The sequence below is a fragment of the Ambystoma mexicanum genome, chromosome 5q (genome assembly GCF_040938575.1).
Source record: "Ambystoma mexicanum isolate Mex_15411 chromosome 5q, UKY_AmexF1_1, whole genome shotgun sequence".
Taxonomy (NCBI): domain Eukaryota; kingdom Metazoa; phylum Chordata; class Amphibia; order Caudata; family Ambystomatidae; genus Ambystoma; species Ambystoma mexicanum.
Genome location: NC_090933.1, coordinates 639746404 through 639771311, shown reverse-complemented (window position 1 = coordinate 639771311; position 24908 = coordinate 639746404). Strand labels below are relative to the sequence as shown.

Sequence of the window (24908 nt, the reverse complement as noted above, 5' to 3'; positions counted from 1 at the left end):
GGCAGTCCATCTCTCCATTTCCTTGATCCAGGGTCCAAATCGCGGGCCTGCAGGCGACTTCCAGGCCATCGCTATTGTTCTTTTCGCGAGTATGCACGCCATGTCCATAAGTTTGACTAGATGCCTGATTTTACTGAGTCTCGGGTAGGTGCCCAAGAGGCATTCCTTGGGGGTCCATTCGTACCTTTCCAGTCCAGCTTTCTTGCAGGTCTGTTCGGCAGCTAGCCAGAGCTTCTGTGATCTGGGACAGGTCCAGAACATGTGAATCATGTCGGCGTGTTCAGAGGAGCACCATGGGCACGTCTAGGGAATGCTGCCGTTGAAGGTGGATATTCTGTGCGGTGTCATATAGGTCCTGTGGAGAACGTTAAGCTGAATCATCCTGAACCTGGCGTTCTGTGAAACCTCCTTCGGTTGCAGCAGGGCCCGTGCCCTTTCGCCCTCCGTGATTTCGGTTCCAATGTCAGCTTCCCACTTCTCTTTCAGGTGCGCACTTCTGGGGTTAGATCGGGCATTTATTTGGGCATATAGTCTCGATGTCGGCTTCCAGCCGTCACTCAGGTTGTACATTTCCTGTACAAGAGGGTGTGTCTCTGGCTCCTCGGGCCATGTGTTCCATTTTGCCTTGGCTACATGTCTCACCCTCTGGTACCATAGGAACTGGCCTGGTGAGAGCCCGTCTTTTAATTGAAGCGAGTCAAAGTCTCTGAATGATCCCTCATCGAACAGGTTTCCCCATGTGTAGAGACCGCAGGTCTCCCAGCTCCTCATCATTGGCAGTTCAAGGGGGGTCTTGCAAACATCAGCCAGAATGGGGATTTCAGGCATTTGGGGGTGCTGAAGGCCAAGCAGTGATTTAACCTTGTCCCAGACCTGTCTCCCCAGTGTCACTATCATGGGTGGGTTGGAGGGTCCCACCAGTGAACTCCATATTACCTCCTTGGGGTGCATTGGCGTGATCAGCCGGTGCAGGAGGCCAGTCTCAGCCGAGGGCTCATCCGAAAGCCACTTGGTTACATGTGTTAGTTGTGCCGACAGATAGTATCTCTGGAATTCGGGCAGTTGGATGCCGCCCTCAGCATGGGGAAGCGTGAGGATGTGCAGGGCGAGTTTGTGTCTCTTCTGGCGCATAGGAAGTCTCGAAGCAGGGATTCCAGTTTCCTGAAGAAGGGAGGGGGGATATAGTACGCAATGTTGGTGAAGTAATAGAGGAACCTTGGCAATTTTATCATTTTGGATATTGCGGCTCTGCCCATCAACGAAAGGGGAAGTTTCGACCAAAATCTGATGGACCTGCGTACCCCGCACAATGCAGTTTCAGTATTGCGCTCGTGAGTGGAAAGTGGGGAGTGCGCGATGGTGAAAGGCCTCCACCTGCCATTTAATCCCAATCTCGGGCAGATCTTCGATGTCTTTCCCTCTGAGTCTTGCAAGGGGAAAGGAACTTGATTTCTGTCTACTAAAGTTTATCCCAGAGTATTTGGCGAAGTTGTCGAGGATGTCCAGCGCGGTGGGTGCGTTCTTTCTGGGGTTACGTAGATATAGAAGGACATCGTCGGCGTACAAGGAGATGATGTTATCTATTCCGCCGATGTTGATGCCAGAGTCGAATAGCTGCCTCCTGAAATAAATTGCCACTGGTTCCAGGCCCAGAATGTACAGCATCGGCGATAGTGGGCACCCTTGCCTGGTTCCCCTTTGGATGGGCCAAGCCTCCGACACCATACTTCCAGTCTTCACCCTCGCCACCGGGTCGTTATAGAGGACCTCTACCCACCGGATGAATTGTTCTCCGAGTCCAAACTCCCTAAGGGTGGCAACGAGCCATTCCCAAATATTGAATCAAAAGCCTTTATGGCATCTAGTGAGAGCACAGCTAGATCTTCCTGGCGCTCCGCTGTTTGTGCCATAACGTGTTGTAGCCTTCTTAGGTTGGCAGTGGTGTTGCGTCCTGGGACGAAGCCATTCTGGTCCTCGTGTATCAGGGATCCTATTACCTTCGAAAGCCTGTTGGCTAGTATAGTTGTGAGGATCTTGCCATCATAGTTCAGCATCGCCAGGGGGCGATACGAGTCGCATTCATCGGCAGGTTTACCTGGTTTAAGCATTGGTATTATGAGGGTCTCTCTCATGCTGCTCGGCAGGGTCCCGGTCTCGTATGCCTCCTTGTACACTCCATGCAGTATCGGGGTTAGGATCCCCTCATAGGCTTTGTAGAATTCCGGGATAAGGCCGTCAGCCCCAGGGGTCTTGTTTGTGGAGAGGGATCGGATCGCCTCCGATATGTCCTCCAGTGTGATGGCTTCTCCCAGCGCATCTCGTTGTTCTTGGCTTAATCTGGGCAGCTCGATCTCATCCAGGGTATCTCTGATATCCGCTTCAGGAATTCGCTCGTTGTGAGCATAGAGTTTGGCGTAGAAGTTTGAGAAGACATCGTTAATTGCTTGTTGTGATCTTTGCGTTATACCATCCTCATCTTTGATCTCTCTGAGGGGCTGTCGTGGGTTCTCCTTCCTGCACAACCAGGCGAGTATCCTGCCTGGCTTATCTGCTTCCTTGTGTGCCATGAGAGTCCGTGCAGAAAAGTCGAACTTGGATAGTCTTTCCCATGCAGTCCTGGAGTCCTCTCTAATCTCCTTCAGCCTGGCCTCACTCGCAATGGTCGGGGGTAGAGTTCCCTCTAGGTGCCTAATCTCTTCTTCCTTGTGCTCCAACTCCCCTCTCAGTTGCTTCCTGAACCCGCCAGCTTCAGCTATTATCACGCCCCTTATTACCACCTTCATAGCTTCCCACAGCGTGCTCCATTTCTCGACTGATCCTGTGTTGATTTCTATGTACTCTTCCAGTTTTTCTCCTAGGGTCTCCTTAAATGCGGAGTCAGTCAGGGTTTCCGTCGGCATGCGCCACATCGGGATGGGGGGCCTAGGGCCCTTCAGGCAGAGCTGCATTAACAGGGGGGAATGATCTGAGATCGACCTGCCCTGATAGGACGCCGACTCAACTTGGGGGATTAGTTCGCTGGCTATGAAGAAGTGGTCAATCCTGGTGTGCAGGCAGTGAGGTGCGGAGTAGAAAGATTAAGCCCTGTCGGTGGGGTGTAGGTCTCACCAAATATCGACCAAATGCAGATCTCCCACCGCGTTGCGTAGGGCACAGGAGTCAGGGTTATTGAGGGTGCGTGGGGTTGCAGTCCTGTCTAGCTCCTCATTCATCACGCAATTAAAGTCTCCCCCCCACAGGAAAGCGGCCTTCCTGTGGTGTGTGATTCTGGCATACAGCTGCTTGAGATGAGCAGGTATGCCGTGTTGGGGGAAATATGAATTCACGATACATAATCGAAGGTTCTCCAGCATGCCCCAGACTATGACATACCTGCCCTCTTTGTCGGCCTCCATCCCCATCTGGCGAAATGGTGTGTCCGGGCTAACCCATGTGTATACGCCTCTTGCGTACTTCGAGTAGGAGGCACTATTGCCTTGGCCGCCCCAGTAGCCCACTAGTTTGTCGTGACATCAGTTGTGAGGTGTGTTTCCTGCAGGAGGGCAATGGATACCCGCTTCCTTCTCAAGTATGAGTGTATATGGTTTCTACGCAGATAGGATCCCATCCCTCTAACATTCCACGTGATTATCTTGAGTCGTGTCGCCATCGTTCAGCTTTGAATATTGGTGTGGAAGGCTTCTCGCCCGTCTTGTAACTTGATCTTGCGTTACCGGGTGTTTTGTCCCGATGCAACTGTATGGAGTGGTAGGCTCCAGCCTCTGGCCAGTGGTCCGCTATAGTCTGATTAGTGGTCTTCATGAGGAGGGCAGTCTTGACATTAACAACAACAACTACTAAACTGGAACTGGTGTGCCCAGCTACTGCATCATTCTTGCGGTGCTCAGGTGCTCTCGGGCCGTCAGAACCCGTCCGGGTGTCAGGCTCGAGCATGGTCGGTCAGGCAACTGGCCTGACCTGATCTATACGTGGGGGTCGGGTCCTGTGCCTGGTGTGAGGGCCAAGCGAGGGCCGCATCAAAGTTGGCTATCAGTAGTTTATGTTACTTTCTTGGTTGCTTGAGGTTGCAGGGAAGCTGCGTTCATGTTACTTATGTGCTGCGGGTTGGTTTCATTTTCAGCTGTCCCTGGGGTGGGCCTCAGTTCCTTCAGAGAGGTTGTTATCCTCCATCCACATGTTAGCAGCCGCAGGGGACTCCAGGAAGATTGCACGGCCCTTGTAGATGACTTTAAGCCTCGATGGATAGAGCAGCATGTATTTTAAGTTTAGTTGCCTGAGCCTAGCCTTAACAGGCACAAACGAGTTCCTTTCCCTCTGTACCTTCGGGGTGTAATCTGGGTAAATGGTTATTTTGGCATTGCCGCGTTCAATGGCGCCCATCTCCCTGGAGTACCGTAGGATGGTTTTCCGATCTTGGAAATTGAGCACTTTCGCAATTATCGGACGAGGATGCGAGCCCGGAGGGGGCCTTTTCTGGAGGGACCTATGTGCTCTCTCCACGGCGAATCCTTGTGTGAGTTTTCCCGCTCCTATCTCCTGATTCAATGTACGCTGTATGGTTAGGACCTTCGTCGCCCTCTGGGATGCCCAATATTCTGATGTTGCCCCGTCTGGCCCGTCCGTCCGCCTCTTCGGCCCTCGATTCAAGAATGGCGACTTTTCTCTCAAGGTCCATAACTTTAGCTTTCAGTTCAACATTGCCTTCTGCCGTTTCCTTTATGGTTGTTTCATTTTTGGTCACTCTCTCCGTTAGTTTCCTGGCATCGTGGCGCACCAGCTGGATGTCAGATCGGGATTCGTCTATTTTTGAGTCTATATGTGTGCGGAGTGACGCTATGGCTTCTAGCACTTGAGATTGGTTCGCTGTGGGGTCCGGTTCTTTTACTTGTGGGGGATCTGGGATGGCAGAGGACGGAACGGCGGAGTCCTTAGCCTTAGTCGTGACATAAGTGTCCATTGTTGCAGGCCTAGTCTTGTTTCTGGAGCCCATGCTGAAGTCTCCACCCCAACCCTGGCCGTTGGTCTTGGTAGAGGGTTCCCACAATGGTGCTGGTGTTGCCCCAGCGCTGCGGCCCGGTTCTGGGGATGACCAAGCCAGGGAAGCTGGGGTTTATAGTGCTCAGCGTGGGCCGGGGAGGAGGCACTCCCGGCACTCGTCCGTGGCGGGTCAGGGCACAGTGCGGGGTTGTGGCTGCCAGGGACCGCACACCCCCAGCCCCTCCGGCTGTAAGGTCCGCGTTGTGTCTCCCCACGGGGTTCCGGGGTGTGGTATTTGGCCAATGCGGGTCGAGGGGGGAAGGGTCTCAGTGTCCGGTGTAGCCCGCTGGGGTGTGCTGGTGTTGCGCAATGCGCGTGTTGCGCTGGGCACCCCCTCAATGCCACATCCCGGCCCAGATATCGTTCATGCTAGCGGGCGCCTTGTTGGGTGCTGGTGGGGTGGGGGACCAGGGTGCACTTCCTCTGGTTACACTCCCCCATGGTCTCCTCACCTCAGGCTTGCTGGGTCGCCACTCGGGGCCTGCTGCTGCGATGCGCTCTCGTGGGTCCTCCCCGGGGCCCCACGGCTCCTCCGCCGATGCAAACTCCTTCGGGGTCGGGCTGGGACAGCCAGATTCGTGGATGCTATCTGGCGTGTTGTCGGCGGCTCATCCGGCTCACGTGTCGGTGGGGTGTCATCGCGCAGGCACCCGCCGTTGGGGGTATGGGAGCAGAGACGGCCTCCTCTCGGGTCGCCGTGGCCTCACGTGACGGCCGCCATCTTGGGCCCAGGCAGTTGCGAGAGGCAGGGGAAGTGCGGGCGGGCGTATGAGCGGTCCACCGCTCTGATTCCGCCAGCGATTCGGCACACCTTGTGGCAGGTTGGTTCCCACACCTACACAGCGACTTATAGTATCAGAAGGTGTCGGCTTTGCACCAATACAGGATCGTGATGCAGCGTCTCGGCCGGAGCTCAGCACATCAGCGTCCGTCCGCCATCAGCTCCAGGCCACGCCCCAAACAAGGGTCTTTACATATATTTTGTTGTGACAACCAATAGAAGTCTACAAGTATAACTTTAATGTCCTTAGGCACCAAAATGCACTGTGACATTAGGACCTTACTGTTAGAGGATTAACCCGCTCTATAACCACCAGTAATTGGCATCAAACTCAATGACCTATCTAAAGATCTGACCTTGGAACAAATATTAGAATACCGATTTTAAAATTTCAAAGTAAGATGTAACAGAGACTGAACTCATGATATGACAGCAGTGACTCAACGCATGATAGACTTAACCCTATCTTTAATTAACACCCTTCTGCTTTATCTTTCTTCCCCCCTTCTCACGACAGAGCTACTAAGCATGTGTATTAACCTATAATTTGCTCAAAATGTTATACACCATTGTGTTTGAACTATTTATGCTTTATCACTCTGAGGCAACAGTCAAAAAGAATTTTTTACTAAGGAATCCAGTATAACCTATACTGTAAACACAGAAACACGTTGCCTTACCTATGTATGGTTTGAAAACTATGTGAAGGATTGTACTCATTAAGTCACACATGTAATTCTGTCTACCTATTTACAATTTGTGCCTTGAGAAAGCATGGGTAAGGGAGAAACAATTGCACGTGCCTCCAAATGGAGTATGTTGGCACCATTTAAATCTTTAAACTTGATTTGGTTCACAACCAATAAAAACTAAGGTTAGGTGCAAGTAACCAACCATACTTAACATTCTTTTTTCATTCTTACAGACTGACTATATCAGTCACTGCTAGGTTCTGCTGCCAGGCATCACCACTGAGATAAAACATCTTTCAAATTAATTATCCAGGACAGTAGCACTGGATAACATTCACTTTTCCCATATCCACTAAGCATTAGTCAAATTAGTTTTTAAGTAAAACATTTATCTTGCTATGCTTAATATTAATTACATGATATTTGAGTGCATAATACAATTCTGAGCTGAATGTATTCAATGGAGAGCATTACAACTAATCAAATAATACTTTACAGTTCCTCTCATACAACTCTGCAGAAGTGAGGATGAATATATGTACAACAGTCCTGGAGGACTATATGGGGCCACATGCAGCTTCTCAGTATTCAAAGGACTGTCACTTACAGCCAAGTCACCAGCCGTAGGTCAAAGTGTAAGCATCATCTGGTTGTAAGCACCTGGTCAATGTAATATGGTAGATAACATTTATTTTATCCAAATCATTCCATCATGTGTGGTTCATTTGTGTGGCTCTTGGGGCCCCATATTAGTTTAAACACTCAGTCTTTGACTCCAGGTAAGTCTCAAATCAAGGGCAATAGCCCCCAGAAGAAACTGAAGTTGTTTCCAGGAGCTCAGAATATCCTCCTATTGAATCTGAATCTGGACTATGACTTGACCGAGAACAATTGTAATTATTTATTTTTCTCGGTCATGCAACTGCCAGATGTTAATGTGAATCAACAGTTCAGGTGCTGTGATAACCCTGCCTCACCCTTCAGCTGACTCACACCCTGACACAGCCCTTTCTATGCTCCACTCTGCTATATCTGACACTCTTGATGTTCTTGCCCCTGTCATGAGGATCCACTTGAAGCCCAAAGCCAAGTGCAACTCCTGGTATGACTCAGACCACGTCACCCGTAAAATGCAAGTTCAAGGTGGCTGAGAGGAAATGGCATGCTTCCTGCACATCCTCTGACAAAATGGCCTGCCGCCTGCTCCAAAGGCAATATCAGCTCTCTGTCCGCTCCAAGTAGAGAGCCCTCATCCAAGCCCAGGCCTCTGCGGCATCCAAAAACTCAGCCGAACTCTTTAAAATCTGCAAGTAGCTGGCCAATCCTGCTGCAATCTCTACTCCTCCTGTCCCCTCCCAGGCCCTCTGCATGACCCTGGCTTCTCATTTCATCTCAAAATCTCAGGACATCCTGTCCTCTTTATCTTCCTCTCCTCCTCCTCCCTCCACTCTCTGCTCTTCGTCTGGCCCTTCTGTCACCACCTCTCCTCCCTCCTTCTCTGCCTTTCTCCTGTTCTCCTGAGATGAGGTTACTAGACAAGTCCGATCTAAGAAAGTCTCATCAAAACAGGTTCTCCCCTGTTCCTCTAAAACCACAAAGGACCACACTGACACCCTGGCCCCTGATTTGGTTGACTTCTGCTACCACTTCTTCGCCACTGGAGTCTTCCCTTTCCCCCTGAAGCACTCCCTTGTTCACCCTCTTCTTAATAAACCCTCAGCCAACCCCTTCTGCACGGCTAACTACCACCCAATCTCCATCACTCCTTTCCTGAGCAAACTCCTGGAAAAGCTGGCCATCTCCCAGCTTAATCTTCACACTGAATCGGTTGGTTGTCTCCATGACCATCAGACTGGCTTTAGAGCTGCCAGAAGCATGGAAACTGCTCTCCTGAACATCCATGATTACCTGCTCTTCAACCTTGATTCCAATACCCCCCGTGTCCTCATCTTTCTTGTTCTCTCTTCAGCCTTTGACATAACCATGCCATCCTGCTCAACCGTCACTGTGATAAACCGGGTATCACCGATCAGGCCCTGGCTTCTTTGACCTCTTTCCTCTTCGATCGACCCTCTCAGGTCCAACTTGGGTCCTTACTCTCCTCTATTTCCATCTCTACCTGTGGTGTTCCCTAGGGGTTTAACCTCTCTCCCTGGCTTTTCAACCAATACCTGGCACTCCTTGCCCACTGCATTGCCGCTCACTGCCCCAACTTTCAGTGAGCGGCATGTGCTATGCGGATGACACTCAGCTCATTTTCAGGCTCCCTTCCACCACCTCATCTGCTTCTTTCATATCTGACTGTCTGTCCGCTATCCAGTTGTGGTGTGCCGCCAATGATATCTGCCTTAATGTCAGTAAACCTAAGATTCTCCTCATCGGCACACCTGCTCCCTCCTTTCCTGTCACTCTCTGGCCGGCCTCTCTTGGCCCTCTTCCCGCTCCCACCTGTGAGGCTAAAAACCTCAGGGTCATCTTCGACTCCACACTCTCCTTCTCTCCTCAGATCTCTGACGTCTCTAAGATGTCACACTACCAGCTGCACCTCCTCAGAGGTATTGTTCCTTTTCTCCCCTTCCCCCCAGAAGCTCACTGTCTCGAGAGCTCTGGTTCTCTCTAGGCTGGACTATGGCAACAGCCTCTTTCTAAATTTGCCTGCTTCTACTCTCCGCCCTATGCAACTCATCCAGAACAGGACTGCGAGACTTGTCCTTGACCTCAAGCGCAGGGATCGTATCTTGGCAGGACTGAAATCTCTGCAATGGCTCCCAGTGGCTGCAACGATTAAGTTCAAAACCCTATGCATTGTCCACAAGGCCTTCTGGGGCCTGGGGCCTCAATACCTTCAACTTTCTCTTCCTAAATATCTTCTGTCTCAAGCTCTTTGCTCATCCACCTCCAACTACCTCAGGATCAGTCGCTTCTCCAAGCAACAAGTTTGTGGTAGATCTCTATCTTCGGATGGAGCCTCCCTCTGGAACAGCCTCTCTGCCACCCTGCCTCCCTGAAACTTGAGGAGAACCATCTCTGGTTCCGGAAGCACCTCAAGACCTTTCTTTTTGCTTCTGCTCTCTCTCATCCTCTCCCCTGCTGAAAACCCTGACTGAAACTGCACTGGTCACCGGCTACCCTCTGATCTCGGGCCCAGAACCCCTCCCCTGCCAGTTGCACACCTGCACTGCCTCCCAGGCACCCTTGCACTTGCGGGCTGTTTCTGTATCCCTCCAATCCCCTACCAGCTCTTGACACTTGATGTCTGCACTTACCCCTGCACTTGCCACAAGCTGCCCGCACTTTTTACCTATTGTTTTATTTATATTTTTTACTGTTGATCCTATGTATTGCACTGCCCCCTGCCCCCATTCCCCTGCACTTTTACCCTTTCCCTCCTCCCCTGCACTTGCGCAATCTCAATATCACCTGGCCTAGTAAGATCGTTGTCTTTGTCTTCCCTCTGTTCCCCCTCCCTTACCTCGTCGCACCTTGAAACACTTGTGTACAGGCATGTTATAAATGCCATATCATATCATAACTACAGAATGAGCAGAAGTAATAGGAGGCCCTATTAAACATTAGATCCACCAAGAAATCTGCACCAAAAATGAATCACTCCTGGAAGCTTTCCTTTGTTTTACCAATGTTACCTAATTACAATTTGTGCCTTGAGAAAGCCCAGGTAAGAGCAAAACAATTGTATGTGCCTTCGAATGGAGTATGTTAGCAGTATTTAAATCTTTAAACTTGATTTGGTTTGCAACCAATAAAAATGAACTTAAAAGTCAGTTTTTCAGAACACTTTTTGACTAATGCATAGGAGCTGCTATGTGTATGCTGCCATTTGAAAAGGGAAAATCCCAAACTGTGAAACTCTTAGTTTAGTATTCTTCGAGGATATTTTATAATGTTAATTGAAAGTCACATAAGAGATTGTGTATATTTATGAATAGGACCATTTTTTATTTAAGTGCCATTATAAATAAAGATAAGATAAATTGCAAATCTTGGTTACATGGGAAATAATCTCATTTAGCTTTTATGTACTATGAACCTTAGCTGTAAACTTTGGTTCACCTAAACTGTATTTTTTTGCAGAGCTCTGATCTCTTGGGACCAGCAATGCACAGACCCGATTACATTCACCGTGAGCAGGACATTAAAAAGGCTAATGGCACATATGTATTTACTTGAAGAAAAAAGGCCATGTTCCAAATTACCAAGAAAATACACTAAATGCAAATTTGATATTTGATTCAGCCAATTCCCATGGACTTTGATCTTGATAAGAAGATCAGAAATTTCAGGAACTGGTGGATCAATAAAGTGTACTTTTAATAGAAGAGGCTTGAACATGCCCTGACCTCTGACCCCGGCTGAGACCCTGCCTGAGAAATAAGGCTTCATGCAGAATGTGTCTGTCCCATGACAGTAGCCGATTGAAACTGCCTTTTGTTCATAACAGCTGATCGCTCCGTTAATACCAGCACCCTGGACCATATCAAGTTAAATGGAATTTGCTGCATAATAACAATGGATTTGAAAGTCACAAGTGGGAAATACATTTTTGACTGTAACTCTTTTGCCCAATATGAAGAATACAAATTCAGCAAAACAAGTAGAACAACATGCATATAAATGGATATATTAAATAATAATAACTATGTATTAAGCCACACAAATATAAGATTTCTTCGGATTCAGAATAGTCTTGCAAATTAGAATATGTAATTATTATTAATGTCACATGTCCATAACGGTTATTATAAGAGAAATAAATATTCCTGTCCAATTCTGATTTTACTAACACATCCCCTTATGACAAAGACAACTCAATGGGCCAATCAAAGCAAAGAAGATGATCATACAGGGTGTGAGTAAGTGAAGGGAACTCATCACAGGTTCTGTCCAAATTCAAATCTGACATGTCAAATGATGCTCCATGGCTGGAGCTTTCTGGGGATTTAAACTCAAACAAACAGGAAAAGAGCAAATGTCTGGGAAAGCAGAAAAGGAAGAGAGCTTGTTCGACGGAAGAAAATTCAATTGGGTCCTACCCCGGTTGTAGCTGATGGAAATCTCCTAAAGAAGGCCTTCTCTAGAGGGGGCTGAATGCAGAAGCCTTTCACTAGACAGGAGCAGATTACCTAAGGGAATTTGGGGAGAAGAGCGACAGACTGAAAGGAAGCCTATCTGGCAGTGATGTCGGAAACTGACTGATGTCTTTAACTGTCCTGGGCCTTTGAAAGACAAACCAGAAAAGAGTACAATAATCCCAGAGCATTTAAACAAATGTCCCAAGAATTAATTAACTCTCAGATAGGAATTAAAAGTACTTTGAGGGAACCCTGTTTACATGCTATTTGCCTAAGGGGGGGGGACTGGGCTTGTAAATTAAATGTTGTGAAGGTATATTCAAAACGAATAATCCAAGAATCTATATTTGCACAAGAAATAACTGTCTCTACTAGTAGTAAGTATACATTAATTGCCATGCATTTTCACAGAAGCAAACTATCTGGGACTATAACGTTAAAATTGTATGTCACAGATTTTCATGGATTGATAAGCTTCTTGACTTGTGAAAACCTTGGTTTATATTAAAAAATCCTGAATAGAAAATTCTGCTCATTAGCGTGGAGTAGGAAAGAAGGTTAGTTTCCCCCCCTTCATTCCCAGGGAAAGAATGTCAATTTAAAGAGCCAGTGTCATTTTTCAAAGCAACATTGCACAAAAATAGAAAGATTTTGTCTTAATTGGACTCCTAGCACAAATTAAAATTACTTTGCGGTTTAATCTTCCATTTCAGTTTTATAATCTCATGATAGTTTCACACTTTAAGGCATTGAGGCATTTTGCGCCAAAAAAAGCTGGTTCGACAGGTAGCGATTTCCATATATTTTAACAGGGAAACCTGAGTCATTTCCAAAAACCTTGTTGGGGGTAATGTTCAAAACTCTTTACTTAGATTACTGCATACTTGCAATACAGTTTTTCACTTTGGATGAACATTATCTAGAAATGGCTGTGTGAAATATCGTGAACGTATCCCTTATTAGACACCACAGGTTGCTGGTACAATTGGTAAGCGCACAGTACTTATTTACCCACATAATTGAATTGTTTCTTCTGAGTTATGTGTTATTTAAATAGTCAATAGTTTTGAGTATCCACGCGTTACCAGATACCATTTTGCCAAGACTAATCTTTACATCTCACTTCATACATGTTTGCTGAAGTAAACCATGCTCTGTTGTTTAAATATGTGAATTGTAAATTAACTGCAAGTAAAAATGTATATTTTGGAAAATATTTCTTTGTGGCATTTCTAGAATAAAATTACCAAAACAACACAATGAGGGAATCCACTAGGAATCTATGCAGTGTTATATCACAATAGCATTTGAACACTCAACACTGAGAGAGAATTACAAATATGTTACCCCACAACTAAGGCAAAAATACAGCAATATAAACTCACCAGGTTCTTATGCTCCTCTATAAATATCCAGGGATAATGGCCCCAGGCAGACTGCCCATAAAAGCTCTACCTCCAGAAGTCACAATGCTCCCATGACGAGGAACCCTCTACTTCAAAAACATACAAAGTGAACATATTTTCAGAAATGTATCTTGATAGCAAAAGCCACTGCCTCTGTAAAAGTGAGGACACCATTACCGCATATCATATTTACATACATTCCAGCAGGTTAATACCCAGGATCCAGACAAGTCACCGTCCCTGTCGCAAACACAGGGTCACCCTTAACCATGTGCGTCTTACCCTTTAGCGACTTCAACATGCCTCTGCCATCATTGATATTTTCAAATCAAAAGTCTCACTTCCCCACAATATCGTCAGCGTTGTGGAGAGATACCCCACACAAACTACTATATTTGTGCCTGGTCGTCCCTGCCAATTTAAGGCTGTGGTAGATGGTAGCATTTCACTATCCTGGCTTGTAAAGCATTGTCCTGAAAATCCAGAGGTTCTCAAGACCTACAGCCCCTTATGGCAATCCCCATGGGCATCACTTGGGAATTCCACCCATCACATTACTGGAGCCCTCTGATGATTTTCCAGATGCTCTGTGAAGACTTCAACAGATCTTTTCTGTTTGATTAGTGATTCAGAAATGGACATAATCTGCTGCAGTCTTACGTTGTGCTTCGCCATATCTCGCCTAGACTCCAACTTCCGGACCACGCCATTGAGCGCCTTGAGCTTAGTATCCATTTACAATGTGGTCTTCTCTATTCTTCATCACATCGCCATGATAGCATTGCTGGAAGGCAAAGACGAGCGTGACGAGTCAGAGTCAGATAATCACAGTTTCGAACCGCCTCTTGGGGTGAATAAGCAGACTTCTTGCTCTCCCTGTCTGTACGCTTATGTTATGATCCATGGGAAAATCTTCAATAATGATGGGTGGGACCAAAATAGGTCAGAAAAAGGAGCCCCAAGTTAACTCAACATGGTAACATAAGCCATATCTGGAACTCCGGCTAGCCCGCAATTCCCATCCACTGGGGAGAAACAAGGGGGGCAAATTACTCTTTTTTTAGTTTGATACATATTCCAATTCCAAGCTTTTGGTGCCCTGCCTGGCCTCAACGTGGCCTTCAGTGGGCCTGCATACAGTCCTCTTCTATAGCCTTTGGAAATGTCCAAAGACTCTATTGTGATTCCGTGTTTCCAATCGTTTCTGAGGTCCATCTCTTGTGCCGGAGGAGCCTGCATCAGACACGCTGCAGATTGTCCCCATGACACACGAGAGGCAGAGCAGCGGGAGCTGGGTGGCCACAGCAAAACAATATGGAGAATCTGAAGCTCCATACAGTGTGGCCAGATCAAGGGAAGCGTTGGAAGCAAGCTGTCAATCTGTTTCATGGCTACACATCGTACCAAAACTTCTGGCAATCACACACCAGCTGCCCAGGAGGGTTCTGCATAGTCCCTGCCAGGAGCCACAGGTTGGGGCACAAAGCAAGTCTCCGCAGCCAGGATCCCTCATTGATGTTTGCTGGAGCCCACAAGAAATACCACCATTTAGCACCTAGGTGAAAGTACCTCACGGAACATCTATTTATTAATTTCTTTCTATATCTTGAAGATCAGAAACCTGAATAGTCTTCTGCTCAACAGTGTGCACAGTTTACATTTCTGTTGTCCTCCCTCCCTCATACACTCACTCTCTCACTCACTCATTCCCTCACTCACTCATGTCACATTCCATTAATGTGTTGAAATGATGGCCTTCAAATATGTTTTAACCCTTGCAGTGGTGGAAGTAAGTCAGAGCATGAGGTACCCTTTTTCTCCTCTGGCCACTCCCATGACAATAATGGAATCTGCCTCTATTTAGCACCTGCTGATAGCAGGCGGAGCCCATAGGAATCCATTGTAAATGCTGTCTGCAAAGTGTAATTTTCATGCAGATTTTGCATTTTTTTTTTAAACGGTGCATAAAACTAAAAACTAAAGGTGATTTTGCTGTTTTTACTCTTTACTTTTTCACTCGGTTTTGCACTAGTTGAAAATTGCATGCTGTAGACAGGGGACCCAACAGCACGTACGTGATAACATTGCTGATGCCCCGTATGCGCTTTCATATTTTTGTAAAAGGGAATCCCTGAGTTTTTAAACTGTTTTGCATTGTTATCGTGTAAGGTTCAAGGTTAATCTTATAGCTCTGATGCCTAAATGATACTGCTTTAGCACTCTGACACTGTGTTGTGATGGTGCGCACAAGAGATCAGTACATTATTATGGTTTTCTATTATGTTAGATATGTAAGATCCTGACCTCCGACTTGGCTCAATAGTATTATCATCCTGTTTATAAGAAGGGCACGCGCAGTGGTGCAAAAAACGACGGCATTCTAGCAATGTTGGATGTCACTTTTGACTATTTGATCTTAAGGAGCTCAATGATTGGACACGATCCCTATGAACCAAATTGGATTTCTTAAAGACTGCGGTACCTCCACGAATCTATTGGTACTGGTTGCCACCACTGAATACTCTTGCCGGATTCTGAGACAAACTGTCTATGCCGTATTCATAGATTTCAGTGGCGCTATCAACACTGTTCAGGGTAATGTTCTATTGTCTAAACTGCACAGCTGGGGCTTTCCCCAGGGCATGCTCAGTATGCTAATGCTTTTACATAGACACACCAGGGTATAAGTAAAAGGAAATGTAGCTGGCCGAGATCACAGATTCCATCCCTACATTTGTAAGTCTTAAGCATGGGTGCATTCTCGCCCCTACACTGCTTAACCTAAATCTGGCTGATTTACCTCAAACATTTCAATTAACCTATCCACCCAGATTAGGCTTCGGGTTACTATTGATAGCAAACTGACCTGGACACTTCAGTTGGACAAAATAGAGACCAGAGCCAACCAACAAGTAGGCGCCATATTACAGTTTGCAACGGAACATAGTGGATATTCCCTTGAATCTGTTTTGTGGGTGTGCAAGGCAAAGAAATTCGTCCATTGTTGTGGCTCTGAAATTCGGGGTGCAAAACACTTGGGAAAGCTATAAAAAAATTGAAGGGACGTGCCTTAAAGCCATGATTAAATGCTGCATCCGCACTCGCGTCACATACATCCTATCAGAGTTTGCTTTGACTTGTATCTTCGGCGCTTTCAAACTGAGAAGTGTGTTTTTGTGTTGGAAACTAAAAAACACATCAGAGAACTCACCTTTACACACTATTCTCTTAGTTGATGAAAGACCTGTCAGGGGATTGGTTGGCACTGGTTATTAACTGCTTATGAATAAGAGCCGCTGCTGGTGCTCTTGGCGTGGATCCCCTGTGCACCACATATAGGCAATTTAGGGGTGTACTTAGAAGTGTTTGCCATTCTCTTGATCTAGAGCAGACATTGGTCGATCTAGCGACTGAATCACACAGTGGTGAATATCTTTTACAACTCAACAAGCGTGTTATTCATCCTCCCTATATTCTTGATTACCCTAACAATCCGATTGCACTTGAGTACCTATGCATCAAGTTTAACTTAGTCAACACAATTGAGGCAGTAGGTAATAGTAGGTAATAGGGTAGGTCTAGACAAAAATCACTGATGGTGTAGGCTGTGTGGTATTTGGCCTCTAGAGACAACCAAACACTTGATGCTCTATTGTGAAAGTTTGGTTCACATAAGGAGGAGGATGTTTAGGACTGTTGGGAATTGGGTGCCTGAACTCGAAAGTCTGTACTACATATGGGACATTTTCTTTGGGGGTAATAACCCACTAATAATTGATCACATGGTAAAAATATGGAATACGATGAAAGAGATGTTAGATATTGAAACCAATTAATTTTGGTTGCTATGACAATGGCAGCATTGTAAGATTACCAATCTGGTTTCATTATTGATATCCATATGTTATGTCTTTTATATTTATTATTTTTTAATTAATAATGTATTGTTGTTTCATTACTTTATGCAAAGCCTTACGGCTGTATTAAACTAAAAAAATGTAAGATCTGCAGAGTAGGGACCAACTTGGATGGTTAGAGTAAAAGGGTGCAAATATAAAGCAGAAGGGTGTGAGTACTTTCAGAGCCTTTCTATGTATGTATGTATGTATGTATGTATGTATGTATGTATGTATGTATGTATGTATGTATGCATATATGTATGTGATTTATCAAGTACAAACCTAGCTGGGAAGCAACAGAGTGATGTACAAATGGGACCCAGGGGTTACAAATATGTCCTGTTTAGTTTTGGCTATTAGGCAAACTATTGCATTAGAGTACAGGTAGGGGAAATGGCATATGAGGAGGGACACAAAGCTTGTAGGTGTGCTTTGGTTATTTACACACTCATGAACTTCCCATGGTCGTGATAATCCCTACGGCCATTCCCACCTACTTCCTGCCACTCCCTGCCCAAAACACATCCTTCATTGTAAGTACTAGGCATCTGCTAGGCAATGCTATTATATGCCCAGGTACTCAAACTACTTTGCAGCCGATACCACCAAAGGCCAGTTATACCACTTGGGCAGTCCTTGGCAAATGCCTTTCCAATGCTTAGACAAAAGCCAAATCTGTTGCCATTGCCAATACTTGTTTTATGTAGTGTTTCATAGAGTTGCACAGCATGTTTTTAAGTGCTCCTGTGTTTGTGAATGTAGACCACAGGGAGCTAAGATGTTCTTCAAAGACACATAGTAAGGTCAAATGGGGAAGCGAAGACTCAAAATCAAGTCCCTGTGTGCTGCATTCAACGACCAAATCACTAACCCGCACATCCCTACTGGAGTGCTGCCAAAGACACCCATATCCGAGCACAGAGAGGTGCCAACAGAGTTTCTGCCCATTAACTTGCAATATTGGAGTCACCTTTGTGAGGAGCAGTCCATCGATGTGTGCGGGATGATTGCAATGCCTAATCCTAAACATGCATCATGTAGAAAAGATCCTTTGTTCTGATGCTCATAATTTTGGCCGGTGCTTTAGACAAAAATTTGGATAAAGATAATTCATTGTTTTAGTTTCAGGATACAACATATGGAAAATGTGGAGTGCAGCATCGAAGCCAGTCAGCAACAAACACATCTATGCCAATGGATTGATATGGTGACAAAAGCTGTGAAAGACGACTATGCGCCTATCATGCAACAGGCAATAGACTATAGAATCAATGACAATACATACTTCTGTAAAACAATGATTCAGCCAAGTGCAGGCTTTCTTGACATTGGAACGGGGGATAATGGCCCTGCAGCCCAATTTATCGGCCCAATCGAAGCAAGGGCGAATAATGAGGGCTACAGACCTTTATCCACAGTTCCAGCCCCTGCAATGGGGGATGAAGACCATTAGCACCACGGGTTCCCAAGGATTTTTCCACCATGAAAGGTAAGGCAGGGTCTCTCTTCCCTTTCCATGGCAGTCTGCAGAAGGCAAAGAGATAACCCTATGACCATATCACCACAAGCACAATTTGTTTTCCCTTTCAAACTTATCCCACTTTCAAATAACTTTACCACATAGCCGGTCTCAGGTGGACATGGCCACAGTAACCCCATTTGACGTCTGTTGGGTTCATGGCCAGTAGCCAGTTTATCAGGGTTTTGACCTTATGCCATGACCCGTACAATCTGGCCACTGCCCATGGCCACAGGCTATATCTTTTTTTTTTTAAACATTTTTATTGTTTTATAACAACACACCAAACATACAAAACTTGGGACATCCGCATACAGTTCAGCATCATAAAGTCACATGCTAGGTTCTTAAGTCCCGCTCCCTCCCCCCCCAACTTGAGCCAATTTGTCTCTATCACCAGCCTATGGTTCTTCGGGCAGGTTTGCTGTCTCATTGTCTGTATCAGCATCACTGCAATCGGGCTGAGGTGGGCCTTTCATGGTGGCCACTAGCTGTCTCCATTTGAGTAGGGGTCCTACCTCCTCCTCCTCTCCTCTACATGCCATTTCAAACCAGACTGTCATTTCTGCCTCGGCCCATTTCAGGAGGTCAGCCCACCACAGCTCTATCCTTGGTCTCCGGGCTGCTTTCCAACCCATTGCTATCCTTCGTTTGGCCAGGATATATGCTAGGTCTTTCATTTTGCTTATGTGCTTTAAATTACGTGGCCTAGTAAAACCCCCCAACATGCATGCCCAGGCTGACTCCACCTCCATAGCGATGCCACATCCTGCCAGTAGTGCCTTTAGTTCCAACCAAAACGTTCCCACTTCCGGGCAAGCCCAGAACATATGTAGCAGCCCGGCTTCCACTTCTCCGCACCTAGGGCATTTCTGGGCCACCTGACCACCAAACCTGGCGATCTTGTTGGGGGTGAGGTATGCTCTATGCGTGACATACAGTTGGATTTGTTGGAGCATAGGCTCCCCCACCTCTTCTTCCCTCATTTGTCTTAAATGAGTCAGTTCCTTCCCCACCTTAGTCCCCAGCAGCTCATATATACGAGAAACCTCATGTCTGCCCTCCGAGACATCATATATATATATATACTCTGCTGTACGCACCCTTTGTCTCCTTACCTCCCGTGATTCCATCTCTTCCTCTCTCTCCTACCTTGGCTGGCTTCCTTTTCACTCACAACTTAAATTTCAATTTCTCTGTCTTGTCTTCAAATCTCTTCATGGTCTATCTCTCCTCCCTTCTCTCCTTCTACTCTCCCTCCCGTTCCCTCCGATCAGCTGACCATTTCCTTCTCACTTCACCTCCTCCTCCCCGTGCCTCCTCCCGTTTTCGCTCCTTCCAGCTCTTAGCTCCTTTACACTGGAACTCCCTTGCTCTTGCCATCCGTTCTTGCCCCACCTTCCCTTCATTCCGCACTTCCCTGAAATCTCTTCTTCTCCATCCTCCTCCTTGAATCCCCTAACCCCTTCTACTTCCCCCTTCTTCTCTCTTTCCCTGACTCTCTCCCTCCCCTCCTCTACCCCTTTTCCTCCCTCCCTTTCCCCCTCTTGCCCTCCTCCTCCTTCACTCAACCCCCAACCTGTCCCTTCTCCCTTTCCCCCCTCCCCTTTCAGTTAATTGCTCTTTCCATTGTTTTGTTGTTTGATTGATTCATATTGTTATGCTTCCACAGTTTATCGTTCATGTTTTTATGTATCATTTTGTTTTTTGTACAGCGCTTTGGCGTAAGGCGCTTTATAAATCAATAAAATACAATACAAAATATATCATCTCCATAGTGGCATCCGGTTGCGTTGTGAGCACCGCCGGTGACCACCTTGCTCGCACCCTTTTCAACATTCTAATGTAGGTTAAGTACTGCCCCTCATGCAACCCCACCTCCTCTGTCAGTCTCAGGAACTCCAACGCCTCCCCCTCCTGCCATATGTCTCCCAGGGTGGCCAAGCCCACCGGTTCCCAGTACCTGCGGACCCCCTGCATCAGCTGGTGGTCTCCTATGCATAGTGCCACCAGCGGTACCTGCACAGAGTACGGGACCAGATGTCCCGACATCTGCCACGCTCTATGCCACAGCTCCCAGCCCAGTACTAGAAGCCCCGCCATCACCCGGACCCTGGGTTTGGACAGCAGTTCCCCGCACAGCAGTCTAGATTGCGCCGTCTCGTCATCAGACAGCCACCTTGCTACATACTGCAACTGCATACTGCAACTGCCCTGCTAGGTAATGCAGTTCAAAGTTCGTCAAGTTTATCCCCCCCCTGTCACATGAGTTTTGCAATTCCCACAGGGCCACCCTGTTCCTGGAGTTGTTCCAAATTAAGCCCCGGCACATGCCGTGGAGACTAGCAAAGAAGCGCCGCGGGATTACGTGCGGAATGTTTACGAAAAAGTGCAACAGTCTAGGCAAGACTACCATTTTGAGCAAAGCGGCCCTCCCTACCATAGCCAGGGGTAGCCTGGACCAAAATCCCATGCTATTTTTGATTCCCGCCACTGCTTTTACTGTGTTGTGCACATGTTCTTCTCCCGCTGTATGATATATGTCTATTCCGAGATATCGGAACGACTTAGTGCACCAGGGTATTGGCAGCGTTGGCAAGTTCTCGGGCCGGACATGCCTGTACCTCCCCACGGGAAACACACTGGACTTTTTGGGGATCACTGCTATGCCAGAGAGGGCAGCAAACTGCTCCATCACATCCAGTATGTACTGCATGTTCTCCTCCGGGTAGCACAGATACAACAATATATCATCAGCATATAAAGAGACAAGGTGCTTGCACCCCCACTGTACGGATGCCTATCTCCTCGTATTGTTGCCTCAGGCATATGGCCGGCCACAGGCTATATCTCGTCACCAAAAGTATATCACGATTATTTGTACATACATTATGACACTTGTCAAAAAATAAAACATGGGCACATTTGCAAGACCATCCTTTAAGGTCCTTGCCAATGCTCCTTACATAAGTTTAACCAATGAAAATCTCAGGTTAGCTTAAGGGTAGATATTTCACAAGTAGAAAGTAATCAGTAAAGTCTTTGTTGAAAGGTGAATAACAACCACTTAGCTCTCTCACGCATGCCAGATATGTCTTTGCATGTTTTTACTCAGACCCATAAGGCCCAAAGATTATAATCGAGCAACTATGTAAGTAATGGAAGAGATTTAGGAGTCAAATGTCATGCTTTGCAAATCAATAATATCAACCACCAATACACTGCAAGGCAATGTTTAGAGTCAAGGGACCAATTCAAAAATATCTGTAAATAAGAGAAAGACGCTATCTACATTTACCTACTCTGATCCCAGTTGGCGGCAAAAATCAAAAGGATCTTCCGGCCGTAATGGTCTCGCTTTTCTAGCACGCCGGGAAATCCATCCATCAGTGCACGCTTTATCCCGGGATCATCTGGCTTGAAGTTCTTGAACATGTCCAGGTTCAGCTGGCGGTACTGGAAGTACTGGGCCAGTAATCTGAAGGCTTCCATCTGGTTGAACTTCCTGGCTCGCAGGAACCTCAGTAAGAAGGCGTCGTCTGTGCGCAGGAACCCGATGTCCGGCCGGGTGATGATCATGTCTTTCACCTGCTGGATATCCTGGTGCAAGGTCTCTGAGTTTTCATTCAGCTCCAGGCGAGCTTTCTCTATAGTTTCTGGGCAAAGCCCAGCTTGTAAGTGCGTCATCTTTACACCTGGATTGTCTCCAAACCAACAACCTTTGATAACTCAGCAGGAAAAATTCTGATCCCATCCAGCTACAGTCTCCTGAAAGTACAATCCATGGGAAGGATTTCTGTGCAAGTATTCTTCTGAGAAGTCTAGACGAGCCAAGAGCAATTCACATCTTCTGCACAGGGGGCAGCACGCTGCGCATCTCAGTAGACACACTGTGCGGTTTGCTGTAGGCACGGGTATCACTGCAAAAGTAAGACAAGTACAATTAGCTGTATTGGGACAAAGGAAGTAAGACAAGTACAATTAGCTGTATTGGGACAAAGCGCAATAACCCACTCTCATCAAAACCACCAAATTGTGTTACATGGATCACATGTTTAATTCCCTACACGCCCACTTGCCGCACGGCTTTACATTGCATACTGTAACTTTCAACGTGATTTTCAATATGTATCACAGGAGTTTACAACCTGCGGCTTTACAGATGTTTTGGACTATGACACCCATTATCCCGCACCACAGATTATGCCAGTTGTGGTGGCTAAGAGTTGTAGTACAAAACATCTGGCGTGGTTGCAGACTGCTGATGTAGAGCAATGTACTAAATGTATTGCACAACCTCTAAGATGTAGGTGTTCAGATAAATATTGTTAATGAAGTCACAGAAATGATTACATACTAAATTGCCATACTTTTTTAAATCGAGAAATGTACTTCACAAGCAAGCGATTACACAATGCACACTTGAGTGATAACATGGTTCACCCAGCTGTCTAGTTCCCAGCGACCCAGTAATGCACACATGAGAGGGAGGAGAGGAACTTGATGAACAGCCGGAACTCATCTACTAGGTGTGGGCCGGCAAAGTAACGTAGGCAGTCTGGCAGCAAAGGGGAGGGGCCAGGCTGCATCTGGCAGGTGCGGCTCAGAAGAGATTTTGACCGCAGGGGCCAAAGCTCCCAACAAAACCACGGTAAGGAATATTGGGGTGGAGTTGGTGGTGTGGCATTTCTGGGTGCCCAGGCTGTGTCTTTGAGGATGGGAGAGGTGCCGGCAGCTTCCTCTGATCAAGGGAGCGCCGCCCACAGCCCTGCCACTAGCGCAATCAGATGTACCAGGGGAATTATACAGCATTCCAATAGTGCACTACCCCGCGGTATAATGTCCATTAGTCACAAAGAACCTTATCATGAGTTTGGTGGTAACAGTAAAAGCATGTAGTATTTAAAAAAAACATTTAAAATACCACCTAATTATGAGTTGGTACCAAATTGAATATTTACTGCATTTTACATCAGAAAACTTCAGGTAGGGCATTTTTACAGATCACCAGGCTGGCTATGAGAATGTACATGGCTCCATAATATGGTAACACTTCAGAAAGAGACCCTGAAGAAGCAGCAACAACAGAAACACCCATCCAATGTTATTCTTTATCAATTGATTGGAAGTGCAGACTTGATAAAATAGCTTCCTGAGCACTTCTACAAGCTGAACCAATCCATAGAACTATTTGGGAACTGCAGCAACTAAACACACTTCTAAAGCAACAAAAGTTCTATAAAACATTATGTCTGCTAGAAAAACCACACAGGCGGTTGCAGATATCAGCACAATATCGGATCCCATTCCAGCCTCACAGAAAAACAATTACCTTTTCTTTAAATGGCTGCCAGGACAGCGCTCAGCTTTATCAGTGGGCGGGGGTGGGGGTGCAGCGGCGGGAATCGGGCAAAATATGTTCACACAGTCAGTTTGCAAGACTAAAGATGGCTGTACCCGAGTTACAGGTGAGGAAAATGTACTTTTACTCTTTATTCCACCTTTTGATTAAAAGTATATATCCATGCTACATGGACTTGCTAGACGATTTGCAACACCAGTCAATGCTTTCTGATACGCTGACTGCAAAGGTTCAACTGAGTACAGATCGCATGGAAATATATTTTTAATCAAGCAATGGAATAAAGAAAACATACACTTTTGTCACCTGAAGCATGAGTGTGGGGGGTGCAAATTTCCCCAAAAAGCAATGCTTCCCTACAGCCAGCCTACAGGATGCCTCTGAAGGAATCACTCTCCAGTAGCCCTTGGCTTGTGATAATTGGCTCTTGGAGAGTATGACATGGTGTGTTGTGTGCATCCGGAGAACTGAGGTGGCTAGTGACCTTTTACACCTGCCAGGTAGCTTGCAAGTTGATTCTGTTCACCCCTACACATGTTTCCTCGATTCAAAAATATTTAATCCAAAATATCACTGTATCGCATAAATATCTGGCAAAGTTAGGGTGTGTCATCCTCCAATCTAAACAGATTGATCTTCCCAAATTGTTACCTCTCCTCCTACACAGGCGATATTGAAAACATAGTCAAATATTTACAAGCCATGCTTATAGAGTGCAAGAAGCGGAGACAACTGGTCTCATTTCCAAGCTGTTCACGGCCAATAAACCCCTGGCACCCTCTGTGACCTTATTCTGGAATGCTAAATAATGAAGCACGTAATTGGGCACAGCCTCGCGAGACAGAAAAGCAACAGCTGTGCACGTCTGCCGGAATCAATGCTCCTGACACGGACTACAGAGCGGCTATTGGGAAGGGTTCCTGGACTTGCTGGTCATGACAAGGGTGCCACGTTCTCTAACTTATCCAGAGCACAAAATGACCAAATAGAAAAGAAAAACGAGGTAGCGCTACGAAGCGAAATGACCCACTGTTGATTTACTATTGTCTAATCATAGTATTTCCTTGGACGCCCTGATTCCCTTGATCTGCACATTTCTAATGAAGGACACACTTTAGGAGA

General features: G+C 46.4%; 1 protein-coding gene across 1 annotated transcript in view; it reads right to left on the bottom strand.

Annotated features, from left to right (window-relative positions):
* CLVS1 (clavesin 1) overlaps nt 1-24908 on the bottom strand; it is a 973486-nt gene that overhangs the window by 817585 nt on the left and 130993 nt on the right. The window contains exon 2 of the mRNA XM_069621099.1: nt 21723-22344. Coding sequence (XP_069477200.1) covers nt 21723-22111 — 389 coding nt within the window. The 5' untranslated portion in view covers nt 22112-22344. The remainder of the gene's footprint in view (nt 1-21722; nt 22345-24908) is intronic.